The following is a 24,143-nucleotide window of genomic DNA, read 5'->3' as shown; positions in this document are numbered from 1 at the left end:
CATCTAATTAGACATTGCTTACCGTGAAATTAAATCATTTATTACTGGAAAGATAAGCTTCGAACAAGAGCGCGATTTTCGCTGATCACACACGCGGGTCCGACATAAGTACCCACGCCATAAATCATTCGAAAGCAGAATAGCATTAGACTAATCACTTTTCGCGACTCTCCAAAATATGATAACTCAGAACGAAAAATATTCAGTTATTCATCATCGAGCTCTGATAAGCGACGAAGCGTTCTCACGCCATTAAATTTCCACCATTAGATTTAGTCGCACGATCGTTTAGCGTATCATAAAAACCACGGTTCGCGTTATCGGGTCTCTAGCACCGTCAAAAATTTCATTCTTATCAGCTACTTATCGCGCCTGCTCGTGGAATCCCTGTCGATCCAACGTCACCGAGCAAAGTATTTCCTCCCTTGTCCGCCATGATTGTTCGCCAATGGACGGCAAGAACAGAAAGAACACTTTCCGCCGGCTGGGTTCTCCTTCGAGGAAAAGGAAATTAGTCTCTCCGAGAGTCTACAGCGTTTGTCCGCGAGGAAAGCCAATTATCGGCTGTAATCGTGCCGCCTCGACAAGCCGAATAGTCGAATCCTCTTCCTCCTCCTCCTCCTCTTCTCTTTTTCTCATCTTTTTCCATGCTCGTTTTTGTCAATCGAGACAAACGCCATCCCTCGACACCTACCCAGGAGCGATAATCCAATTACCAGCTCGAGGATAATCGATGCTTCTCTCGCGAAGACGCCTCTCATCGTTTCTCCGCTTGAACGAACTCTAGCTTCGAGTGTGAGAAACTCACGCAAAACCGTACATTTAAGTGTATGCTACGATCTGTACATTTAAGTCTACGATCCTCCACTTTGTATATCTTCATTTAATATTTTTCACTTTAGCGATAAAATGTAGAAGCGTACGGTCGAGCAAGATCGAAGTGCGATGTTTTACACGTCGATTTTGCTCCGTACGATTGCGCCGCGATTCCTATGAACAGAATCTTCTGGTTACAACGAAATGCGAAGGTGAAAATGAGCGGGAAAGAAATTCTTGGATTATAATGAAATTAAACACTGTTGGTTCGTATCGGTTTCGTGTAACTTACCTGCCGATTAACGAAGTGTTATATAATACATAAATTTTTTCGAGGATCGTCGGCAGAAAGACGCTTGAGAACGCAGGAAACTTAATAATTCGCTGTAGTGTACGCGTCTTGCGATAGATAGGTCATGAATTTTATTTCTTTTTATTAAATTAAAGGTGCAAGAATGCACAGAGTGCGCCCACAGGATGTTCAAGGTTGGTGCCAAGCTTCGGGAGCGTACTCGTTAAAACAAGTAAAAACATCTGAATAGGCAATGGTCTGAAAACCATTAATTTCGAAATTACGACAAATTTTTGTCACTGTATTGTTCGATACCTTCCTCGTTCGTTTCGGCGCACATTTCTACGCGTCTGCTCGTAGATGCACGCACGTGTCGCAAGATGCCCGGCAGTTCTCTTTTATTACTTGGCAGAAGTTTACGATTCGTTGTGTCAACTCATTCAACGAAGCTGTACGCTATAAATTACAAATTTTATGCGCCAAGCATCTCGTAACTTGCAAACTAATGGTTTTTCGACCCACCTTTACTAGGACCTTCTTGCTGATTTTGGCCAGCACTATGCACTTTTTGAGTTCGATACCAACTTTTACGAACACATACAGAATATCCAAAACAGAGTATTTAATAGTAACAGTGACATTTAGTAGATAAAGCAGATTTCTGCTTAGGTTTCAGTTCCTTAATGATCCTTATGAAAATATTCGTTTGCGTAGATATCCGCGGCGTAGTAACACATTTCGATTGACGAACACCTTGATGTGGCTAAAGGTAATTGACAAACGTCTGCCGCATTTTTACAGGTTTCCCTTGTACCTTTGATGCGCAAGACAAATCGAATGCCGAAACTTAGAAGGGAAACGAGACTGTTTATTGAAATTGCAACGGCTGCAAGGAATTTGAGAAAGCACTGAAAGTTTCCGTTTGACCTATTAGAAGTTGAGGGGCAGGGGGGCAGGGGATCGAAAGTTGATACGCAAGTGTTTTGGAAGCGTGCGAGTTCGAGTGTTGGAATCGAGGCGCGAGGAAACGTTTTCGAGTTCTACGCGGATGAAACTTTCATCGTTGGAATACCATGGTAGTTGTCAGAGGAAACTCGAGCTGTAATTCTTGTGAACTTGTACCTATTTGATATTTTGGAATGTAATAAAATACTCGCATCTCTTATCGAAAGGAAACTTTACGCTTCGACGATATAAAAAAATAAAAAAAGCACGAACGAAGCGGAGAAATTAATTTTCTCTCTTTATATCGAATCAGTTACGAATTCGTTTGAATTTCACATATTCTGCCATATCTGTTTGATATTTTAGAGCGCGTTATAATTTTCATATTTATGAAACACAGCATAAACTATCAAATTACAACGTTGAAAAACGTCAGCCTGTACACTTGGTCAGATCATTGTTTTTAGAAATGAAATATTTTATTCTGTGGAGGCAGAGCGAAGAGCTGAATGAAAAATCCTTTTATTACCGCTATGTAGTAAATGAATTTGCTTAAAAAAAAAAAATAAAATTGTTCGTATATTGTGGTAAAGTAATTATTACTAGACCGCGGATTTTTATGCAAATTCATATTTTCCAGAATATAATTAAAAAGGTAGAACCTCGGTAGAAAATTCTTTCACCTATCAAGTATTATAGCAAGCGCTATACCTCCCTTATCTTATATATTCTCCATGCTATACGTGTCCCATACTTTGTAATTTTCCACTTTCAAATTTCCTACAACTGCATAAAAATCCGCGTTCTAGTAATTACGCATGATCGTGACTGTGAAGTGTAACGAACGTGAATTTTGGGTTAAAGAAACCGTCCAATGATAATTTCGCTCAAATTCTACAAAATAATCCAAAGATCAATTTCAAAGCCTATTCTTCGAGTGAAGTAGCACTGATCGAAAAGCAGAGCGAAGAAAATTCCTGTAAAAAGGAAAAGTCGTGGAATAAATTTTTACAAAGTAAATAAGTATGAGACTAAAAATTGCAGTGCGTATCGATTTCGAATAACGCAGTGATGCTATTACGTATGCACGTAATCGTTGTCAGACATCGAAACTCGTGTACGCGCGATCACGGAGGTGGAACAAAATAGCTGAGCTAGTCGGATCGTGTTTGCTGTTTGTTAAACGGCGGGAAAATTTATTTAATTCGACGAACTGATAACGGTATCGTATTTCCCTCGCAGCGAACCGTTAGAGGTTGTTGCTGGCGATTTGTTAAACGATTATAAAGCATATAACCTGATTGTTTAATACTCTATTCATTCTCTCTGATGCTCGCGATACGGTTAAAAGCGATAATTTTAGAATTCATTGGATAACAGCCCCGCCATCCTTCCTCCTCGGTCGTTCCCTTCTTTGTTACGTATTTCTCGCTAAAAGGTATACAATTAAATTTTAATACTTTCATAGAAATTTTCAGAAGCCCCGGCAGAAGGGAGGGGAAAGTGAAAAGAAACAGAGCGAAAAAGAAGGAGAGAGCAATAAAACGCTTCGCTCGCGACGGAGCAAAAGACGGTGGTGAAGCGAGCTTAAACGAGCAGGATTAAGAAATTAAATTAAAATTCGATCGGTTGAGAGTTGAACGAGAAGAGGGATGAGAGGCCGGTACCAGGGACGAAACAAAACTGCAGCCCGCGATAACTTCAATTTTCGTTTGAATATTTCCAAATAAACTTTCCACGCTTTTAAATATGCTCGGAGAAAATGAAACTCGCGGCGAAGACCGAGAAAAAGCCCCTCGTGGGGCTAAGATAGCGGCCACGTTGGCCAGGGTTATGGAAATTACGAAATTCAATTAAAATTACAAACTTCCTATCGTAGAATACCACTCGTTGAAAGGAAACAGATGGTTGAAACGAAGATCCATCGAGAAACGCTAGGAAACATCGGGAATCTTGATTCTATTAAATTCGTAATAACATTGATCGAAATTAACCATTTTTACGATCTTTTATCGATATTATCCAAAGAAAGAAGAAGCAAATGACGGAAGTGAAAAACAACGGATAAAAATTACATGGAAATGATTAAGAAGCGTAAGATGGAAAGAAAATTGTCAAAACTCACGGACGACTTTGAATTTATTTCATTCAGTTGCGTAATTACGCTGAATTGTAGTAAATCAAAAACATTAAAAGACGTTTACGATCTCTTTTACGATATTATCCGTGGAAAGTGAAATAAATCCTAGAAAGTTCGAGGCAGGAAAAGTATTAAGGAATAAGATCGGAAGGAATCGCCAGGATTTAGAATCCGATTTTCAATATTTTATTTTCGTATAAGTTCAATATTTCCAAATAAATTCGATGGTAGCGCCGGTATGGTTAGAGACGAGACAGATCGTTTGAATAAAGCTCGCCAGGCTGAAATTCTGCGAACGATGCGCTGAGAGGTAAAGAAGGTTTTAGTGGCGGCGGTGGAAATTCGGGTTATCGAGGATACCGGATAGTCAGGTCGCCGGATCTACTCGCGCGTTTAAACCTGTCGCGTCTATTCGCCTCGCTTTGCCACGAGGAGGTGCCTCTTTGACAATAAGCGCCAGCACAAAACACAGATAGAGAACCGTCGAGGTGGCCCGAGCGCCACCGTTTCCCGGACACTGACAAATCATTTAGCCCATGGAGGATCGACGACTTATCGGTGGCCGTTGCTTATGCACCGAACGATCCTAGAAATCGAATCTTCCAATTCTTTCGCATTTATTTCTTCGTCCTCGCCGCTCTTGTTGCTCAAACGTCAGAATTTAGGTCAGGTTTTGATCATTGGCTCCCTTTCAATTTGTGCTGCGCTTTAGCTAAATTTAAGATCAAACAAAATCATAATTGCTTTGCAAGCGCGTTTCTAAAGATCTAAATATCAATGGACTTAACATCCAATGTTCGCTAATAATCAACATCTTGGCAAGATTTTAATTATTCGTTGTTGTTATTGTTTGTTCGTGTGTGGTACGATTTCCCAAATTACTTTGAAATTAACGGGTTGGAAGAACGAATGCCGTACAGACGTAATAATTATTAGAAATGCTGGAAAATTTTGTATACAACAATTGATTAATTTTGAAAGGAATGCGTCATCGTTGTTCTACCAGACTGGTCTGCGTTTTTTTTAGCGAAGAACCGACGCGAAACATGTCAGCTAGTTCGTTTATTCAGTCAGCCGAAGGGAGCTGCCAGTGGGAAACGACGAAATACATACATTTGCGTGAGTTATAGAGGGAAACGTAGCTAGGGAAAATTATGTCGTATGTGTGGGATTAAAATTCGGCGAATCCATGGCAAACAGATTTTCGCGGCAGTCGAAATGGATTCGAGACCTTTCGGGTTTCAGAGATGGAATATCACCGGTGAAATACGTCTGCCAATTTTGTCGAGGCGTGAAGCAAGAGATACCAAGCAAAATTTCGAAAGAACACAAATTATTCTTCCGTTCAGTTATTGTCGTATTGTTATACCGAAGAATTTTCCGCTCCTTCAAACGTGGATTTCGATTTGAAACTTTTTAATCCTTTTATTTCTAACGCCGACTCTATAGTCGCTGCACACACGCAACGAATTATGGATACAAACACCGATTACAGTCAGTGGTTAGTTAATGATTAATTCGATACTAATTACGCTCGTAATTACCATTTTGATTCTGTGCTCCATTAAATAGACTGCAGGCGTTAAATATTATTGTGAAATTTAATCGCGATAGTCTCTTTATCAATTTGGCAGAAATTTCTCTATTTTATCTGTAGCTTGACACTCGATCGGATCGAGGCTAATAGAGTGTCCTTAGATAATAAGATTACTCCACGATAAATAAATATATCGATCATAAATCTCTCCTGCGTATTAACTTTCCAGAATAAATTTTATCGTGGCATAATTAGTTAACTCCACGAAACAAACAGCAGAGGAAATTCATAAAATTATATTATATCGCAGAGATCGATAAAGTGTCTCGACAGTAAAATTTCAAAAATTGGAATTAAACATCCTGCGACCAAAATGTTTCAAGTGTACGACTTTCTACGCGTTACCAACACGTAGTTTAAACTCACCTTGTTGTAAATGGTGATGTCAGGCACTCCAGGTCCGGCGCAAGTGAGCACGTAATGCGAATGATCCGTGGAAAATTTCGCGGTATTGTAGAGACACCGGTTTCTATCGGTTTCCCGTACGATGCCGCAGCTTAAACACTTTGGTTTCCGCCCTCTGCCGGTCTTCGTGGATATCCTGTACAAATGTTGCACCGCCGACTCCTCTTCCGTCGTTGCCAAGTAGTAGCTGAAGAGGAAAGCCCGGCCAAGAGTTAGAAAAGGACGAAAGGAAAAAAGAAACAAGAGAGAAGCGCGAGAAAAACGATAACGGGGAGGGATATAACGCGCTCTCATTTGCATAGGCTGCTCTTTAATGGCTTTGTAATCGCGAGAACCGTCGTGAATTTGCATTGCAACGAGCCCTCTCTTTGTTTACTTTAGCCACACGCGGCCACGAGGAAAGGACCGAGGGCTGCAAGGGGGAAGAAAGTTGCCGATGTACTCCATTCTGGATACTGGCTTTCGTGGTTTTGCGGTTTCTTTTGCATTCTTTCGTAGGGAAATTGAGCGCTACGGTATAAATACCGCGGCTTGTTTCCAGTTTGTTGTGCACGGAAGTTGATCAAGTTTGAAAGCTACGCTTCGATGGATATCGAGAGATACGCGCTTTCCAATTGATTTTGCTACTATGCAAATGGTTACTCTCGTACTAACGAGACGATCGGGGAATTGGCATTTAGAGATTCATCTGCTGGCTCGTATAAAGTTCAGAGAGCAAATTATATTGCAAATAGAAGAATTTCTTTAGTTGTGTGTCGGGAAAATAGAAATTCGCATTTTTTATAACGTTCAGAGAGCAAATTACATAGGGAATAACAAAATTTCCGCAAGTGGCGTTCTGTAAAAATGTAAGTCCTCATTTGGCTGTTACGAAGTTCACAGAGGGGATTATACGATACAGCAAACAAAGGAATTTCGGTAGTCGCGTTGATAAAAATTTATATTTCCATTCGTAATATAAATTCATAGTCGGGTGTTATAACTATTGCCATTCAAATTGTTTATTAAATTTCTAGCGGTTAATCCTAACATTTAAATACATCTATTGCTAAATAGAAAACGTCGAACTTTTGTATATTATTAAAATTACTATGATTAAGCGAATAAATAATCGACAAGGCTAAGAAATATCCTCGCTTGTATCATTTACATTGTAACATCTTGAAAATTATACAAATAACCAAAATACGTTTAAGATGAACAAAGTTTCGCAGGATAATTTTATTTCTGTGCAAAATAGCCAGAAACGCTTGACTTTATTAACATTATGAGAAGGTATTGAGGGTCGATGAAATTGATCGATCATGGTGATCGATCAATTCACGGTGATGAATTGATTGATCAATTCTGATTAGGCGGTCGGATCAAACATTTGGCTTATGTTGTTAGAGGCGCAAGATAGCCAAGAGTTGAATCTAGAGGATGTTACATAAATGTTTTGAGGGTGAGGGTCAAGCATGACAGGCCTTACGTTAGACGTTGCGATTCGATGTTGTTAAGACTGATTTATACGTTCAGCCAGCGATGCAAGTGTACCAGAGGTTGTAACGCGATCAGACCTGGCTCCATTTGCATTAATGTGGATCGATTTACTGCCAGTTAATCGATCTATCATTAGCCGGAAGTATTCGGTTCTTTGCCAGTCTAAATTCGTACTGATTTCACTACGTTCCAATTGATAGGGCTAATTTATGGATCGTTTCTCGTTAACGAGTTCGAACATGTTTTCATGTAGGAAAAATCGAAGGAAAAGAGGCAATTTTTACTTGCCAATTTAGGAAAAGAATATTTTCCAAGCTGCGTAGCGATTGTACGCGAAAAAGATTTTTTCCACCGCTAGAGGAAACTTTATTCACTGATATCTATCGCAAAGCCAGAAAAAATTTCATTCAATGGAAATGCCATTCTCTAACGATTGTCACGTTGCTAGCGAAAAATTCCATCTAGAGGAAATTTCATTCACCGACGACTATCACATCTCTAGAAAGAAATTCCAGCTATCGCTAGAGGAAAATTTTATCCATAGGAAATTTGAATCGGTGACAATTATCGCATTGACAGAGGAAAATTCCATCTAGAGGAAAATTTGTCCAGTGATATCTACGACAGGAGAAAAATCCATCGAATTTTATTCACTGACATCTAGAGAAAAATCTCATCCAGGCTAACAAATCCTTTCTATTCATTTGACTCATTGACTGTCACGCGAATTTCATATATTTTTCCCTGGCAATCGCAGCAGATCGAACTATGCTACAAATATCATATTGTACCAAATTTTGTTCCAAAAAATTGAATAACACAACAGTCGAAGTGTTAATTAATTTAAAGCTGAAACAAAGTTCTAGTCAGATAAAGCTCTTCAAGTGGCCAAAATTCGCAAGTCAGACAAACTTTCGTTACTGAATTTCCCTTTATCTTGACCCGAAACTTCATTCTACATGGATCAAAGCTTGTCTGAAGAGAAAGGTCGTTTCAATTTGCTCCACACCTCGCGGGCGAGGAAGCCGAGGCGACAAAGATGTCTCGCGACGTATCCACGCGACACACGTGCTTCTCGCAATCTAATTTGCCCGGTCGGTGGAAGGACGTATCCGCAGACGTGTACCAAACGGTCGAATCCGGAAATCTACGGGTCCCAACACTGCAGTTTTGTCCAGACTAATCCGTGTCTAATCTAAATCTCCGTCTGCCGACTTACTCCCGCCGCGGTGCGCAGCTTACGCCGCAATTTCTATGCGCATAGATCAGATATAGCGTAGCCCCATGTTGAACAAACACTGAACTCTCTGCGACGCTACGTTAGGCTTGGCGTGTTCTACGAACTGTTGGCTACGAGCAAGCTACTCAAGGGCGCTCCAGTTTTAATTTGAGTAAAGGGTGTATGATTAACGGGATCGCGCGAGTAGCAAGTTGTTGCAAGTTATTACGCGAACGAAGCGTTTAACGTTGTCGAGGAACTGAATATTTATCGGGTTGTACCAGAAGTTCATAGTAAAACTTGAGGAAAAAACTGCAAGCATTGTATCTTTGCAAAATTATCATATAAAAAAAGGACATAATTTTCATGAAAGCGACAAGATTTTCAGAAAACGCGAAGAGCTTATAGAAAAAAAAGGAAATGATTTATTTCATCTTGGTGTTTCTAAGTAACATTTACTAAAATGTGAATTAAGATACCGATGGCATTACTTCGACAATTGAGTTTCAACAGTAAACGAGTCAAAACAATAACGATGAATAAAATAAAGTAAGTTTCTGCGATTGTACACAGGTCGATCGATAGCCGAAAAAATTCTCAATGTAACTTTCGACTCGAAATTCCTTCGAAGGTGCGACTACGAATTCAATCTATTTCAATGCGCATCCACTTCTCGTAGATACAAGCCAGGTAGTAAAGCGAAGGTAATCGATTTTCGATATTCTAGCGCGACGACGTCGTTTTTTCCCTCTCAACACTTATCAATGTTTGATACATAAATATATAAAGCCAAGGATATTCGGCTTATCGTGCAGCACAGTTTTGTTGTATCCCTATACGCGGTTTACACGCGTACACTTTAGACGGCGATAACGACTACCTACCGGGTGTCCAGAGAGTCACCTAATTGAATAAACCAACGAAACGCAGGACAATCAACACTTCTGAGCGTTCCAACCTCGTTGTCGCGTAACTAACAACGTTTAGCCAACCTGTAACTTCTGACTGTCTCGACATATTTAAACTTCCCGTTTTATCTTCACTGTTGTCAATTTCCATTAAGCTTGACAAAATTTTATTCGAGACGAAGCTAAACAAAGTGACGATTTTAAATAATTCGTTACAAACGTTTCATTATCTTTATGTTAGAAGTAACAGTGAGCAATTCTGTACATTGCTACATTAACATTGCTACTACACCAGCAACATTATTACTTAACGCGTTAACCAGATACTTAATTACAAAATTAAAAATTAATAGAGATAAATAAATTTTCGTTAGAAAATTAGTTTATCCTTGCAAACGTGATTACGATCTAATTTACAATTAAGAAAAATGTAACGATACGCAAAAGATTATGGAGTCTGTCAATGAGAAATTATTCAGAAAATGACGACTTATGTGATACGCATCTCCATGATATTTTAATTCATTGATATTTATTTGTATCCAGGTTATCGATATCTCCATCTAAAGCATCCTTATATCTCATAGAAGATATATTGCACATCGATTTTCACCGTTGCTTGTCAGGAAAAATTTCCTTTAGTCCGAATCTTAGCATCACGTAGTTCTGAGTGGTTTACGATCCTGATGAAATATCCCTTAATAAAGCAAGCAAAACGGAGAGGATCGCCATAAACATCATTGGCCCACTTTTGCCGTGCGATTTATCGTATCGAACATTCCATTACCTTTAACGGTTATAATACTATGTCGCGACAACAAAAACTAATTTTCCCGAGGACGTGATAAACGGATGGTCGATAACAATTTCGTAGCCATCGTAACGAGTATCGTAATTTTACTGTTCAACTGGAATTCACGGCTCGTGCCTCGATAACCGTAAAAAAAGATCGGCTCCGTGGAAAAATGCATAAACTATCGCGTTACGATACAATGCTGCCACGGACTACTCGTTGTTCCATCGTCGTTTTTCCGCCACGATATAAATTATAACTTCGGTACTCGAAACGAGCTGCTTGTCCCTCCATAGGGGAAACAACGGCGAATATTGCAAGCTTCGGTATGGCAATCTTGCGACACGCTTGGATACCGGCAATCAAGCGTCCTTATGTCAAGCGTTCAGGTCCGAAGCTGTTACGTCTGATTTATAACGTTCCACTACTACTGGCGCGCAGTCCGGCCTGCAACGGGATCAAACTACTGGCTTCATTTGCATTAATTTGGATCGATCGCCCTGCGGGTAACGAATTACCCGGTCGATTCGAATTATCCGGCGATTTTTCAAGTCAAATCACCAGCATCGATAGCTTCATGAGTTTGAAATGTTCATTTCTCTATAAGCGATACTTTGGTAATTATGCAGCTTAATGGTTCTTTTTCGTTTATTTTGTTTATTTATTTACAGGAAATTCACAATCGTGAATTCTTCCTAAATTTATTTATTTATTTATAGGTTAGCTTCGGGTCAAACTGCTGCCTTGATTTGCATGGATTTGCATCGATCGCCCTGCGGGTGACGAATTACCCGATCGATTCCAATTATCCGACGATTTTTCAAGCGACAGCAAATTCAATTCGATGGTTATCACGTACCTCACTATTTATAAGTGATATTTCGGGGATTAATCAGTTTAGCGATTCCTTCTAATTTTATTTATTTATTTACGGAAAATTCATTATTACGAATGCTACAGATAACTGAAGCTGTAAGTAATAACACGGGAACAAAAATCTAAAATAAGGTACGATATGTTATTGCTATGTGTTTAATCTTCAGTTACCCAACAGCTCATCCATAGGTTCCATTGTATTCTGTTTTCAAATGTGTGCACCGGGCAGGAAAATTTAACAAGAGAAAAGAAGAAAGTGGTTGCTGATAAAATAAATATTATTCGAAATAAAAATCTTTCTGATGAGAAAAATATAGCGAACTGGTAAACATATTTTAATTGGAGCGAATGTGTTAATGGTTTCATGCCAATGGAATATTAAAACCAATATATCGTATTGTTACATCAGTTCACGTGTTTTTGATAAAATAATTAATTCACTACGAAAAATAATTTCGCGAGCAAAGAGAATGAAAAAGTATAATATTCAAATAACATAAAAACAATAATGCAAATTATATACAAGTGAACGTATAAATTATATAAATTTTGATAATTATGTGATACGATTTACTAATGCGCTAATAGCACGCATTAGCATTTCTCGTTTTCTAAACCGTTTTCTCAGAAAATTTTAGCGACACGATCTCCTTCGATAAATTTTCTATTCAGAAAATGTCTGTATGCCCCCTATAAATTCTGGAATTTTAAATCAGGCAATGAAACAAGGATACTGGAACGAGTTTCACAAGAAAAATTATGTTACGGTTTTGATCATTCAAATTTAACAGGGTGCTTAGACGCGTCGTAATTCGATCGTTTCGTAGGTATCTTGAGTTACACGTTTTGTTAGGCGATTTTATGACTCTGCCGGAGTTCCCCCTGATTGAAGAAACTCCATGTAGACGTGATTATAGTTATCGATCGACAACGCCCAATCGGAGCAAATTATTAGCCAGAGGAGGTGGCGAATTACCGGTGGATAGCCAGTGTCAAATTAGCGAACGACAAGTTGACAAATAGACAAGGTGGTAAATATTTAACGACAAACGATGAATCACCGACTATCCAATTTGTGTGTCTGCGTATGTTAAACGTCAAATAATGGATAAATCAGGGCATCGAAGCACTATCAATAAATATCCTTAATTATCTGTTTACCACTGTCCGCGGAATAACAGAAATAACAAGCTTCGTTCATTCGAAATTGCAAGCTCTATGGATTTTTATAATGAATGATATAATATAATGTTTGTAATTCTTTGCAATATCGAAATTCTGTACAAAGTCGAAAGACACAGACGAGAAATTAAATATCCCAGATGTCTGTAAGAGATATTTGCGGGAATCTATTAGAGAGAAAGGTGGTGAATTTTTGAAGAAGAGGCTCGCGGCACTACAGATAGCGGAAGGCTTAATTCGAGTAAAATTTTAATAAACGAAGAGGCAAATTTTAAATACTCGAGGATGAGTTGATCATTCGAAACTGGGGAACTAGGGAAGTCGTTAATGCGGCAGAATGAAAATCGCAAGAAATTTGAGGTAAATTAGCGAGTAGCAAGAGGAAAGTTTTAACGAGCAAAGGCATAGACGGTATCGTGGAACAAAGAATTTTTAAAGTCGACCATTTTGAACACAAGTTTCACCATAAAAAGTTGCGTCTCAGTTTCGGAAGTTTCGAGATGCGACGTTTTCAGACAAGACCTCGAGATCGAAATTCATTAAAAATATCGCAAACACTTAATGGCTTCCGCGAGAAAATGTCCGCGGATTAAAAATAAATTCTATTTTCGATTTGGAATATCTCTTTTACAATTGCACAAACTGCCATGTGAAATCGAGATTCGTAAACCGATTGAACGGTTAAAAGTTTAATGTATCAGAAATGATTCGACGGTGCGCGATGACAAAGAGAGAAGAATAATGAGCGGGGGAATAATTCATGGCCGATTCAACGGCGTTGAAGTTTCGCTGGTGCTCTATGCACAGGATTCATTGAAAACCCTTCATAATTTAATGATTGAATACTAGCAGATTCCACCGATTTATGTTTTCTTCCAGATGCGCGCTCTAAAAACGCACATTCGTTTGGACTGTACTGGAAATTTGCGAATGTAAAAGGAGCAGACGCTGCAATTATTTATGGAATCGATTGAGGAACACGCGATTATGTTCGTTGGTAGATGAGAGTCCATCGAAAAGCTCTACACGCGTAGAACTGTGCTTGGAGTGTCCGCAGGTGCAAGTTTCCTAAAATTTGTAAACTCGAAAACTTGTAAAATCGCATACTTACAAATTTCGAACTTCGACTACTTCGGGTGCAAAAAATTCGAGTATCTGAAAATTGCGTAACTCAAATTCCACGGTCGATAAATCGAAAAGCTAAGAAACTCAATAGTTGGCAAGATGGAGAATCAGAAACGCGAAGCTCTAAACTACTGAAAACGTTAAACATTCACCATTAACACTTAGTTCGTGCCATCGAAAATGGAACACGTAGGAAGGAGAAATAGCAGTGGCTGGAAACAATTACCACAACGAAGCAAGCGTTTATTTCCTAGCGATTAAAGCTCGATCGTTCCTGAACGTGACCGCAGCGGGGAAGACGAACGCCATCGCCCTTCTCTAGTAAATTTTCCAGCAGGGGATGAAGCTTCAGGGTAAAGCTGGGTGCGTTTAAAGTCGACGCGACAGGTCAAATTAACAGGATATTGAAATTAATCCGTTCTGAATGACCCGAGGCTCATCCATCTTGCTGACGAAACTACACAGCTTTTCCCCTCTTTCTCTTTCCACCTTTCCTTTTACCAGGGTTGTTCCGACGTTCACCGCCACCGGTTACAAACCCCCCGTTGATTTTCCTCCGATGATGGAGAGTTTACGTTCATCTTGGGGCTACGACTGTCAAACCCTAAAGCCATTACCTCTCGTAAGATATTGAATTACCCCGCCTCACCTGTTAGAGTTGACGAGGAAAGTCCTGACTTATGAATACCGAAGCAAACGCCCTAGAATCCTATACTCCCTCTTTACCTGGCTAATGTTATTAATTTTCCATATCGACAAGAAACTGTTCATTTCGAGAGTTTCATTGAACACGGTGCAGTTAATATTACACAGAGCGGTCGTCCTGGTAACTGGTGGGTACAATCGGGTACAGGATGATCCTACGTGTAAAAATAAAATATGGAGTTAAATTTTTTCGCGCGGTGCTCCTGGTTTCCGAGGAAATCGAGTTTGGAAATTTATCAAGTATATTTAAAACTAGCCGAGCACAGACTGGCACGAATAAACAATAAGCAGGAGATTGTTATACGTGCGAGAATAAGTCAAAATTGTAGAGTAAAATTTGTCCGCTTGAGTACTCATCTTTAAGAAAATAAAGTTCCAACATGTTTAGTTAAAAATACTGGACTTGCACACGCGCACGATACATTTTCAAATTTATTCTTCTCGAAGAAGAAGCATCTTATCAACAAATTTTATTCTACGTTTCTGATTTATTTTTACGTATAGTTTATCCTCTTATTGATCATTTGCTCCTGTTCAGCCCGGAATTAGCCACGCGTTTGAGTATAGCTGACAAATTTTTTAACTCGATTTCCTCGGAAACGAAACGTCATATGATCAAATTTCGTTCTATATATTCGCTTTAATTGTACGCTCGTCGAGTCACACTGTACCCAATTGTGCCACGAGTTACGGACCACCCTGTATAGAGCTAGTAGATGAGGTTTCGAATCAAAAGTAGAACCGGTGGATAGGAGGAACTATGTTATAGAGGTTTTAGTATTGTATTGGACATACAGTGACTCGTGAAACTATTCGAATACTTATTATAGGAAATTCTGCTGGATACATGTATTATGTATGTTATACGAAAGTTTTTAACATTTCATTATTGTGAAATGAGAAATGAGAGTGGATACTGAATTTGAAATAAATTCGTCATTTGCTTTTTAAATGAAATTGAGTCAAATAAAAAATTATATCGTGTGCTCAAATGTTCGAATGTTTTCGCGAGTCCATTATATAATTGCTAAATAATTCGTTATACTGTCTCAAAATTCTTGCAAGTAATTTTCACTATTTGTTGCCCTATAATCTGAATCATTATGTTGTACAAACCCAAAATTCTAATTAGTTATTTCTCTAATAATCTAGATCAACTGTGATCTTCTGCATAAAGATAACAAGTATTCTAACGTTTATAATTAGAAGCATATACTCTCTCTCCCTCTCTCTCTCTCTCTCTCCGTGCATCGTTACCGCACAATATGGTAGACCGTAATCCATCGCAATGAACGCATGCAATCAGCGAATCCCAGTGTTCGTTTTCGCTCGCCTCAGTCATTTCTGCGTAACTAGAACGACGTGGAATTAGAAGTTCTGCAGACGACTGCGCAAACACGGCTAATTCACCTCCTAATCTGTTCCCCTCAAACTAATTTCCCCATCGTTCCCTTACTTCGCTAACAGCGGAAGAGCTTGTGGAAAGGCGGTTTCGAGTGTTTGAGAGCGGTGACTGGCTTGGTAAGATGGGTTGTTGTGTATTTTTTTAGTGGTATGCGAGTTTCCAGGCTACGGAAAGGTTATTTTGCGGGAAGCACGCGAGTAAAGAAAGATTTGCTTTACAGGAGATGAAGGATGAAACGCAAAGAAATATTTCCAATTGTCTATGGTTTGTTACTGTTGTAACGAACATGTCGTGATTTCGGTCGTTGTTGTAATTATCGGAATGAAGTAACCGCAATATGATATAGGGGCAGTTTTATTTTATCTTCTTTTAGAAATTTGAATATTAGTATCCTCTTACATGCGCAGTAAATTGGAGCGTATAAAAGATGGATTTTCAATTAAAAAAAAAATTTAGTAGGATTTATTAAATTGAAAATTGTACAAAAATCATCGATTTAAAAATTCGTGATTTCAATTCTATACATTGTTTCTACGATACTCGTAAATTGTATTAAGATGAAACTTATTAACTAGCTATCAGCCCATCAAACTCAACGTCCAACAGAAACAACATTTCGTACTCGCCAACTTAATTAATTTCGGAACAGCAGAATGAAGTACCGTATTTCCCCCTCATTTTTGTTCTACGTACTTTTAAGAAGTAACAGCTCTTCGTTATTTATGTTTCCTGACAAAGTTCTGACAGGGAAAGGCCAAGAGTATTCTGCACCAAGCTTAAACTTGCTCGAAGTAGTTATCGCGTTAATAAAACTACATTATTCAACCATCTACATTCAATTTTAATTATTTTCATGGTTGGTGTATTTAATTCAACACAATTCACTACGGACACACGATTACGAAGTTAAATAGGATTTTTATACAATGAAGGAAATCAATCTTTTAAGCGGGCACAGGACACTCCTGTGCAATTCAATGTCCAATCTTGACAAACCTTTCCATTCAATAATGAAATTATTATTTGAAATCCTTTTCTACGATTCAGAAAATTAATCTTTTAAACAGATTCTGCGACACAATTCGTTCTCCAGTTACAATAAACCTCCCCAGCTTACAGCAGAGTTAAAGCATCACGCGTCAGAACAATTATGACAAACGAAATACCATACCATTTCACTTTTCAAATATTATTTCCCTACAACTTTACACAAGAAATTACAGCAAGCAATTAATCTTTTAAACAGATTCCGCGATACAATTCGTCCTTCAATTAATGATGAACGAAATACCATACCTTTTCATCTCTCGAATATTATTTCCAAACAATTAAGAAGATTAATCTTTTAGACGAACGCGAGACTCTTCTATAGAATTCATTCTTCGATCACGACAAACCTCTCCATTGCAAAACAATGCTATCGCTCAAATCCACGAAACGAACAGAAAAGACAACCATAATCGGTTCAAACGCGCGAGAACAAACATGTCAAGCGAAACTATAGCTTCACACCGCTCTTTCATTGAACTTGGTAGTGAAAGCGTAAACATTCGTTTAACGAACAATATCGCAGTCAAAAGAACACGGTCGACAGTCTCAGGGATGAGAAAAGGGAGAAAAGAAAAAAAGAGAGAGAGAGAGAGAACTCTTCCTATATTTTCGCAGCGTTAGCGAAGCTTTGCACGATGCTTTGCAGCGGATTACACAGGCATAGAAAGCTGTTCAGAGAGTTGGTCGTTATCAGCGCGATTTGTTTCGCAGCGAGCTGTGGAAAATAATCCTCGGGCGGTGCGGCGCCGCAAGAAAAAGCCTTAAGCCATTGCGTGGCATTGGCTCGCGCGTGCAAACAAACCTACCCAGCAGCTCTTTCAGGAATTACGAGCACTCCGTGACAATTCCCACGCGTTTAACATGCTAAAACGCCGCGGCTTCTACCAGAACCCCTCTGCCGGTTGAAGGCGGTTTTAAAGTACTGCCGCCATTGTTCCGTGAAGTAGACGAGCAGAATGGAACCTCTCGCGCGCGAGCTTTCAGGATAATAGCGCCGGAGACGTCTCTCGTCCACAGAAAAAATTCCGCGAGCGTAAGCGTCGGCGGACGCGTGGTTTCGATCTACTCCGAGGAATCGATGTCTTTCGTCAGGAGACGATAAGGACCGGCTGCTGACGATGCTTTAATCGAATGTGAGAAGAATAGAGACGTGTTGTGTGTTCCGGTAAGTGTCAAGTGATAATCGAATAACCGAGGGAAAAATGTCGTTCCGGATGTGCTTCGGTATTGAATTAACTTAATTGTCGTCTGATTTTTGGAGGATTTGCTCGTTATATGGATATTGTCCTTTTACATAATGATTCTTAGACATTTATCGATTTGTAGAATTAAGCAGAGATCGAATTAATCTGTAGGAAGTTTATCAAATTTAGACTGACATATGCCTTTTGCGCCGCTGAAATCAAATTCTTCTATCTTTGTAGTTATGATATTTTCTAGTTGAGAAAGCAATATTTCACGCGCACTAGCCTAACACACCGTGCTAACGATAGAAACACAGGCTAATTTATCTCAGCCTAATATTCAATTATAAATTATCATAGAATCTAGTTTAACCGAGCGAAATGCAAATCGGATTGACCCGAACGAAATTGATGAAATTCAGATCAGTTCATCTGTTCGATTCAATTGTTGAATCAGTAACTACGTTTCGCGTTTTATTCAACAAAAACATAATGTTTCAAACGTATGAATTTAATGTGTTATCAGTTATCAAAACACACTCTAATTAACGCTAGATTCACCGATGATCATAAAATCTATCGTTCTCTTATATGTATTTTCCCATATCATGTGCACTCTGTGTATTTTTGCGCTTTCGAATTTCCCACGAGCGCATAAAAATTCACAGCTCACTGTGAGGGCAAAGGGTCGAAATAATTGGCCGCTGTGGATCGATAAATCACGCGAACATGACCGGAAGCGACCTAGTTTACCCTTTACCAACACGCTGCTCAAGAATGGATTGTTTTACAATAGATATTCAGGGTCGGAACAAAAGTTATCGGTTTGACTAGGCGAAGCGAAGGCTCGGATTTCCGGTATGCTGTTCCCTAGCTCACGGTGCTTAAAGCTTCACATGCTTGCAGCTAACTTTAAATTGCTCGGCGCCTCCTCGAACTTTCATCGGCTTCCAGAAGATACATAACTTAGGAGATACTCTTTGCCCGGGGTTTATACACACGTTGCAGCCTCTGCTGACGATGATCTCGTTGAAATTACTCTCTAACGTAGCTCCTCGCTTAATGCAGCCACCATTTTGCAGCTTTCCGTTTGTTTAACGAAGTAACGAACCCCTGTAGGATGGATAGGTCACAAAGGGAACGTTCGAGTACCATCGAACGAGAATGGGCAAATTAACAAACAGAAGTTTTTTATCGTCGGCGAATCGCGGGAAATTTGAATAAATTGAAATTAACTGGATGACTAAGGGAATTTGGAGAGAGGATTGGAAGTCGGGAGGGAGATTTTAAGTGGAAATTTCGCGTGCGATGCGATCGTTCCAAGGATGGAAAGTAAATGGAGAACATTTCTTCTTTGTCGAAATATGAAATCTATCGTAAGTGTGTTTGTGCCATCGTGGCTTTCTATTAAATTTTGTAACGTGTTTCATGAATGAAGAGAATAAACAATTAAACTAAACGATCTACGATCAAGTTTAATCTAGGAAAGACATTTGAGAGACAAAGGTTAATTTTGACTTGTGAATATAAAACCTAACTCGAGCTCGCTGTCGTATGTGTTTCATGAAAGAAGCGCAAGAGAATCTTTATCATCAAATAATCCGGGTTAACAGAACGACGAATTAATCGATTAATGGTAAACTATATTATTGTTATGTTATAAGAATACAATCTTGAATGGTTTCTTATACGAAATTATTAGATATTTCTAGAATAATTCAAAGTACGGCGTGTCGTGATTACTTCGGTTAAACAAGTTTCTACTGTACCGTAACGTTTATTATAAACGATTCTCGAAGCGTTTATAGAGACGTTACCGTATGCACAAGGTGCAGTTTCTCGACTCGACAGACGTCTGAAGATTTGAATACTTCAGAAACAAGCTGTTCATTTAAACGAAAATAATGCCAACAATAGAAATTCCGAAACAACAGAACGATAAACGTCGAGGAGTTTATTGCACAAGCTAATATTGTAGTTTGCCGAATGAAGTTATTCGGATTGTGACGTTAGTCGCGGACGTTATTTCGTCGATGAAGGACGAAAGCTTCCGGGGACAAAGGATAACGACGCGGAGGAATCGACGCGTAAATTTCTATTTCCACCGACGGAATTAGATATATTTCAACGTTTCTTGTATCGCGGCCACGAAAGTCTAATTAAACGCGGCTAAAGCAACCGAAGTTTCGGTGTTTCAATAGCGTGCAAGTTTCACAGGAATTCAACGTCGGTTCCAGACTTCCTCGCTCCATAAATCCTGTCGTAGGATTCACGAGATTATTCTAGCCGTTTCTCTGTCCCTTGTTGCCCCAAAATCTGCCCTTTTTCACTGTGCATACGCAGCTTCATATTTAAAAATATTAAGGCACTTAAGGAAACTTAAGTAAGGCCGAAAAATCGTTGAGAAATGATGGAAACCCGCCAGAACGACACATTTCGTTTGAAACGTTAGGTTACGAAGGACTCACATATATTCGATATGGCAATAATCTCATCAATTTTGTATAATAAAATTAATTGGATTTTTGCTTACGTATATACGAGTTTCTTAAAAGCTAAAGTAACCAGCTCGAGATTTTCAACATTTTTCAATTGTATAAATAACGTACGATTCTCAAGAAACAGATGATTTGCTTGCGTAAGTTCATTTACGACAAGTAAATAGATAACAGTAAATTTGAAAGTTAATTTAAAAGAATAAAGTTTGTAACATCGTGTTTCGCTATTTTTCAATTTGTGAAGTTGATTAATGTGGCTCCCGAACGGTTCATATATCAAATGCCATCTCTAGTCTAAATTCGATCGTACAGAATTACTTTCTTTAATCATTTTGTAGCCGCAAAAATACACCATAAAATACGCAAAACCATGGCAACACGAATATATCCGCGATGGACAGAACATTTCTACAAAAAAAAAAAAAAAAAAAAAAGGAAAAGGAACTTCCAATCTTTCTCGACCACCAAAATCATCCTCTTGCCTCGTCTCCTAGTTCTCATTCCGTCGATATTCCTTTGTACGTCTCTGTTCCCGTTTAATTCAGTTGCCCCTGATCGAAACACCGTGTTGAATCGACACGAGCCGATACACAATTAAAATTGGCTAATTAACGATCACCAGACAGAGGCACCTCCGAACCGATCAGAATTTTCATTGTTTGCCGGTAATCGCTCGTTGTTTACCTTTCGATTGTCCGTTAATTAATATCGAAATCGTCGCGATGGTGACACAGGACGCGATTTTCAGGCTGGTTTACACGCGGGGCAACAAGAAGGCGCCCAGCTATTAATTAGGCGGTTTTTCTGAAATATTCGTGCGCGTGGCTATTTTACAGGCGCAAAGGCAGAGTTTATTAAGACCATAATACCGCTGAGTTACTAGACCAGGGGATCATTAAATTTGATTTACGGGATTCCTATCTGTAGTTGAAAACAGATTGTTCGATGCAAATATATAGTAAAGCGATACTCTCGGTATATATAGCGAAGAATCAATAGAGGACCGTGGAACAGGCAGGTATTGCACGTTTCGACGTACGTATACCGGGTGTTTTTGAAAAATAAACGTCAAATAACACCCTGAAACATCGATATCATTTCGGTGTGTGTTTTTCCTTTGTATCATTTTTGTTTTTCTTTTTTTTTTTTTTTTTACCTCCGAATTCCATTTTACGATATTACCAATTTCCAACGAATTCTTCCATCTTTTGCACACAAGGACAGAACGACATGTAAAATTACGTTACGTCCCTGTACATTCTTCTCGACAAACAGGCAGGTTTTTTCATCGGTTTTGACGATTAAGGAGAAACAATGCTTTCGGTCTGCTCGTTTAGAATTGTATCCATCTGTGTTTGCATGTCATTCAGATCGGAAAAAACGACGTGAAATATTTTTTGACGAAAGCTTAATGCGCACTCTGTTGTCGGAGAGAAATTGCTTCCACCTCGTAATCTACTGTTTCTACGTGGAAATGTGTATGAAAGTTCCGCGCGAAAGCAGGAAACGATTTTAGAAAATCGATTTGGTATGCGATGGAGAAGATTGTTTGCTGGAAGATTCTTGTTCGAGTCATGGTCCGTATTTTCAGAGAGAAAATATTGATACGCTTATATGTCGATGCGTACTAGCGAAAAGATAAATTCCATGCATGAAAGACTCGTCTTTAGATAGACAGATGCCACCGAAATATTATTTGCTTTTAAGTACGGCCGCGCTCGCGACCGAATTCCCTCGATAAAAAACGAACCAAATATTTTTGCAGCTGTTTTTCCAAGCGCTTGCTTTTTGTTTTTTTTACGTCGAACAGAGGACAAATAAAAGCTAGTGATGTGTTTATCGTAGCGAATATTGAATAATTGGGCTGCTTAATTGCCAAATCGGTTAACTTCACGGAAACAGAGAGAAAGAAAATTGATGAAACCATACAAGACAAAGATGAAATTATATAAAATTTCAAGAATTTAAAAATTGTAAAAATCGTCCTTCTATTGTGTTCGCAGTTTCGTTCGCAGAATTAAATCGATCATTTTATAACCGTTCCATCTCTGTTGTACTTCCGTTTCTTTTTTTATATCGATTTGAAACAAACATCCGCGACAAATTGGAACAACTTGAACCTATCACGAAGTCTGTGTCTTTCCGTTTCGAAACTTGAGCTCAAATCGATATATGCAACACAAGTTGATATTGAATACACGCGGTGCACTCGATGATATCACAACAAAATTTAAGAGAAAAAAGAGAGCAATTAAGGTAAAGGCAATTTGGGAATATTTTGGAAGAAAGAACGTAATTGATCTGTGATAAACAATTAAGCGCAGGAAGTTCGTTCGAATTCCTGTATTATCTCGTTCTGTTATTAACACTGTGCAACTCATTCAGCCTGTCATTCAACTGCCCTCGTCATTTTATAAAAATAATTCTTCTACGCGTATTTTCATATTCTTCGGAATATTTAACGATTAGTCGAGAACAAATTCCCGATATTTTATCCGATGAGCCTTTTCCCGGAAACTTCTTCAGTTTCGTCATTTCGATATTAATCGATCAAAAATCCGAAGAAACTCCATCGATTTTCTACAATTTCACCAAAGTTTCTGAAAATTTCCATAGACGCGAAGGTTCGCAAACGGATCGCTTAACGAAGAAATCCTAAGAAAGCGTGTGCCTAGATTGAATGGCATTATCGATGCGTGAAATGTATCCGCTTTTTGAGGATATCCAGTGTTTTATGTGACGGGTACGTGACCGGTATACGGAATAGGAACGATGAAACGCAAGCAGACGGATAAGTCCGGCGCTGCTTTTCGCGTCAAAGGGGAACAACGGTGGACAGAAAACTGGCTAGAGTATTGCGAAGTTAGAGAGTAGCGATGGGATGGACGGGCGGAAGGAAGATGACAGTCAGAGTTTTCTGACGTCGAATAAAACGGCGCTCCAGATATGCCACTTAAACGAAATTGTCAGTTTTACGGTTGGCCCGAAGAAAGCCGGAATTTTCGTGCTGCTGTAAATATCGAGAAGCTTTTGCAATGTTAAGGAAAGAAAGAGGAAAAAGAGGACAAAGTTTTGGGGTTGGAAAGTATCGATGATCGAATTTCATTTGCTTCGAGAGTGGATAAAAAGCATCGTTCTCGAAACGTCTGTGTCGTGGAAAAAGAACGGGTACAGTTTTTGCGTGCTACTGGAGGAAATAATGCCAGACGAAAAAGTAGATACGCGGGAAATCGGGGACGTGCAGGCGTACGTGTCTGACTAGTTCGCCGGTTTCTACTTGGCCTGCCACTGTTTCTGTATTTTTATACCGATTGCTAGGCAATTATTTGCAATTGTTTGGATGGAATGGCCGTCTGAAATTGCGTACAAGTTGAAGGTATTCTTTTATTGATTAAAATACAGGGAAAGTAATCGATATTTTCGAAGTATGTCTGATATGTCGTGTGGTGTACTACTTGTCTGGACTCTATCGATTTTAAATTTTGCTTGAGGGTGAAATTATATAGCATTCTCTGATTTTT

At 39.0% G+C, this 24,143-nt stretch overlaps 1 protein-coding gene across 10 annotated transcripts in view; it reads right to left on the bottom strand.

Annotated features, from left to right (window-relative positions):
• Positions 1 to 24,143, bottom strand: part of LOC122570308 (venom dipeptidyl peptidase 4-like) — a 296,735-nt gene that overhangs the window by 27,665 nt on the left and 244,927 nt on the right. For all 10 annotated transcript variants that reach the window (XR_006317782.1, XR_006317783.1, XR_006317781.1 and 7 more), the window contains one exon: positions 6,157 to 6,382. Coding sequence is in view for 7 of the 10 variants with exons in the window: in XM_043732434.1 (XP_043588369.1) it covers positions 6,157 to 6,382 (226 nt within the window). In the remaining 3 variants the exon portion in view is untranslated. The remainder of the gene's footprint in view (positions 1 to 6,156; positions 6,383 to 24,143) is intronic.

Source organism: Bombus pyrosoma, linkage group LG8 (genome assembly GCF_014825855.1).
Source record: "Bombus pyrosoma isolate SC7728 linkage group LG8, ASM1482585v1, whole genome shotgun sequence".
Classification (NCBI taxonomy): domain Eukaryota; kingdom Metazoa; phylum Arthropoda; class Insecta; order Hymenoptera; family Apidae; genus Bombus; species Bombus pyrosoma.
The sequence above is the reverse complement of the archived record's forward strand: the minus strand, read 5'-3'. Positions and strand labels throughout refer to the sequence as shown.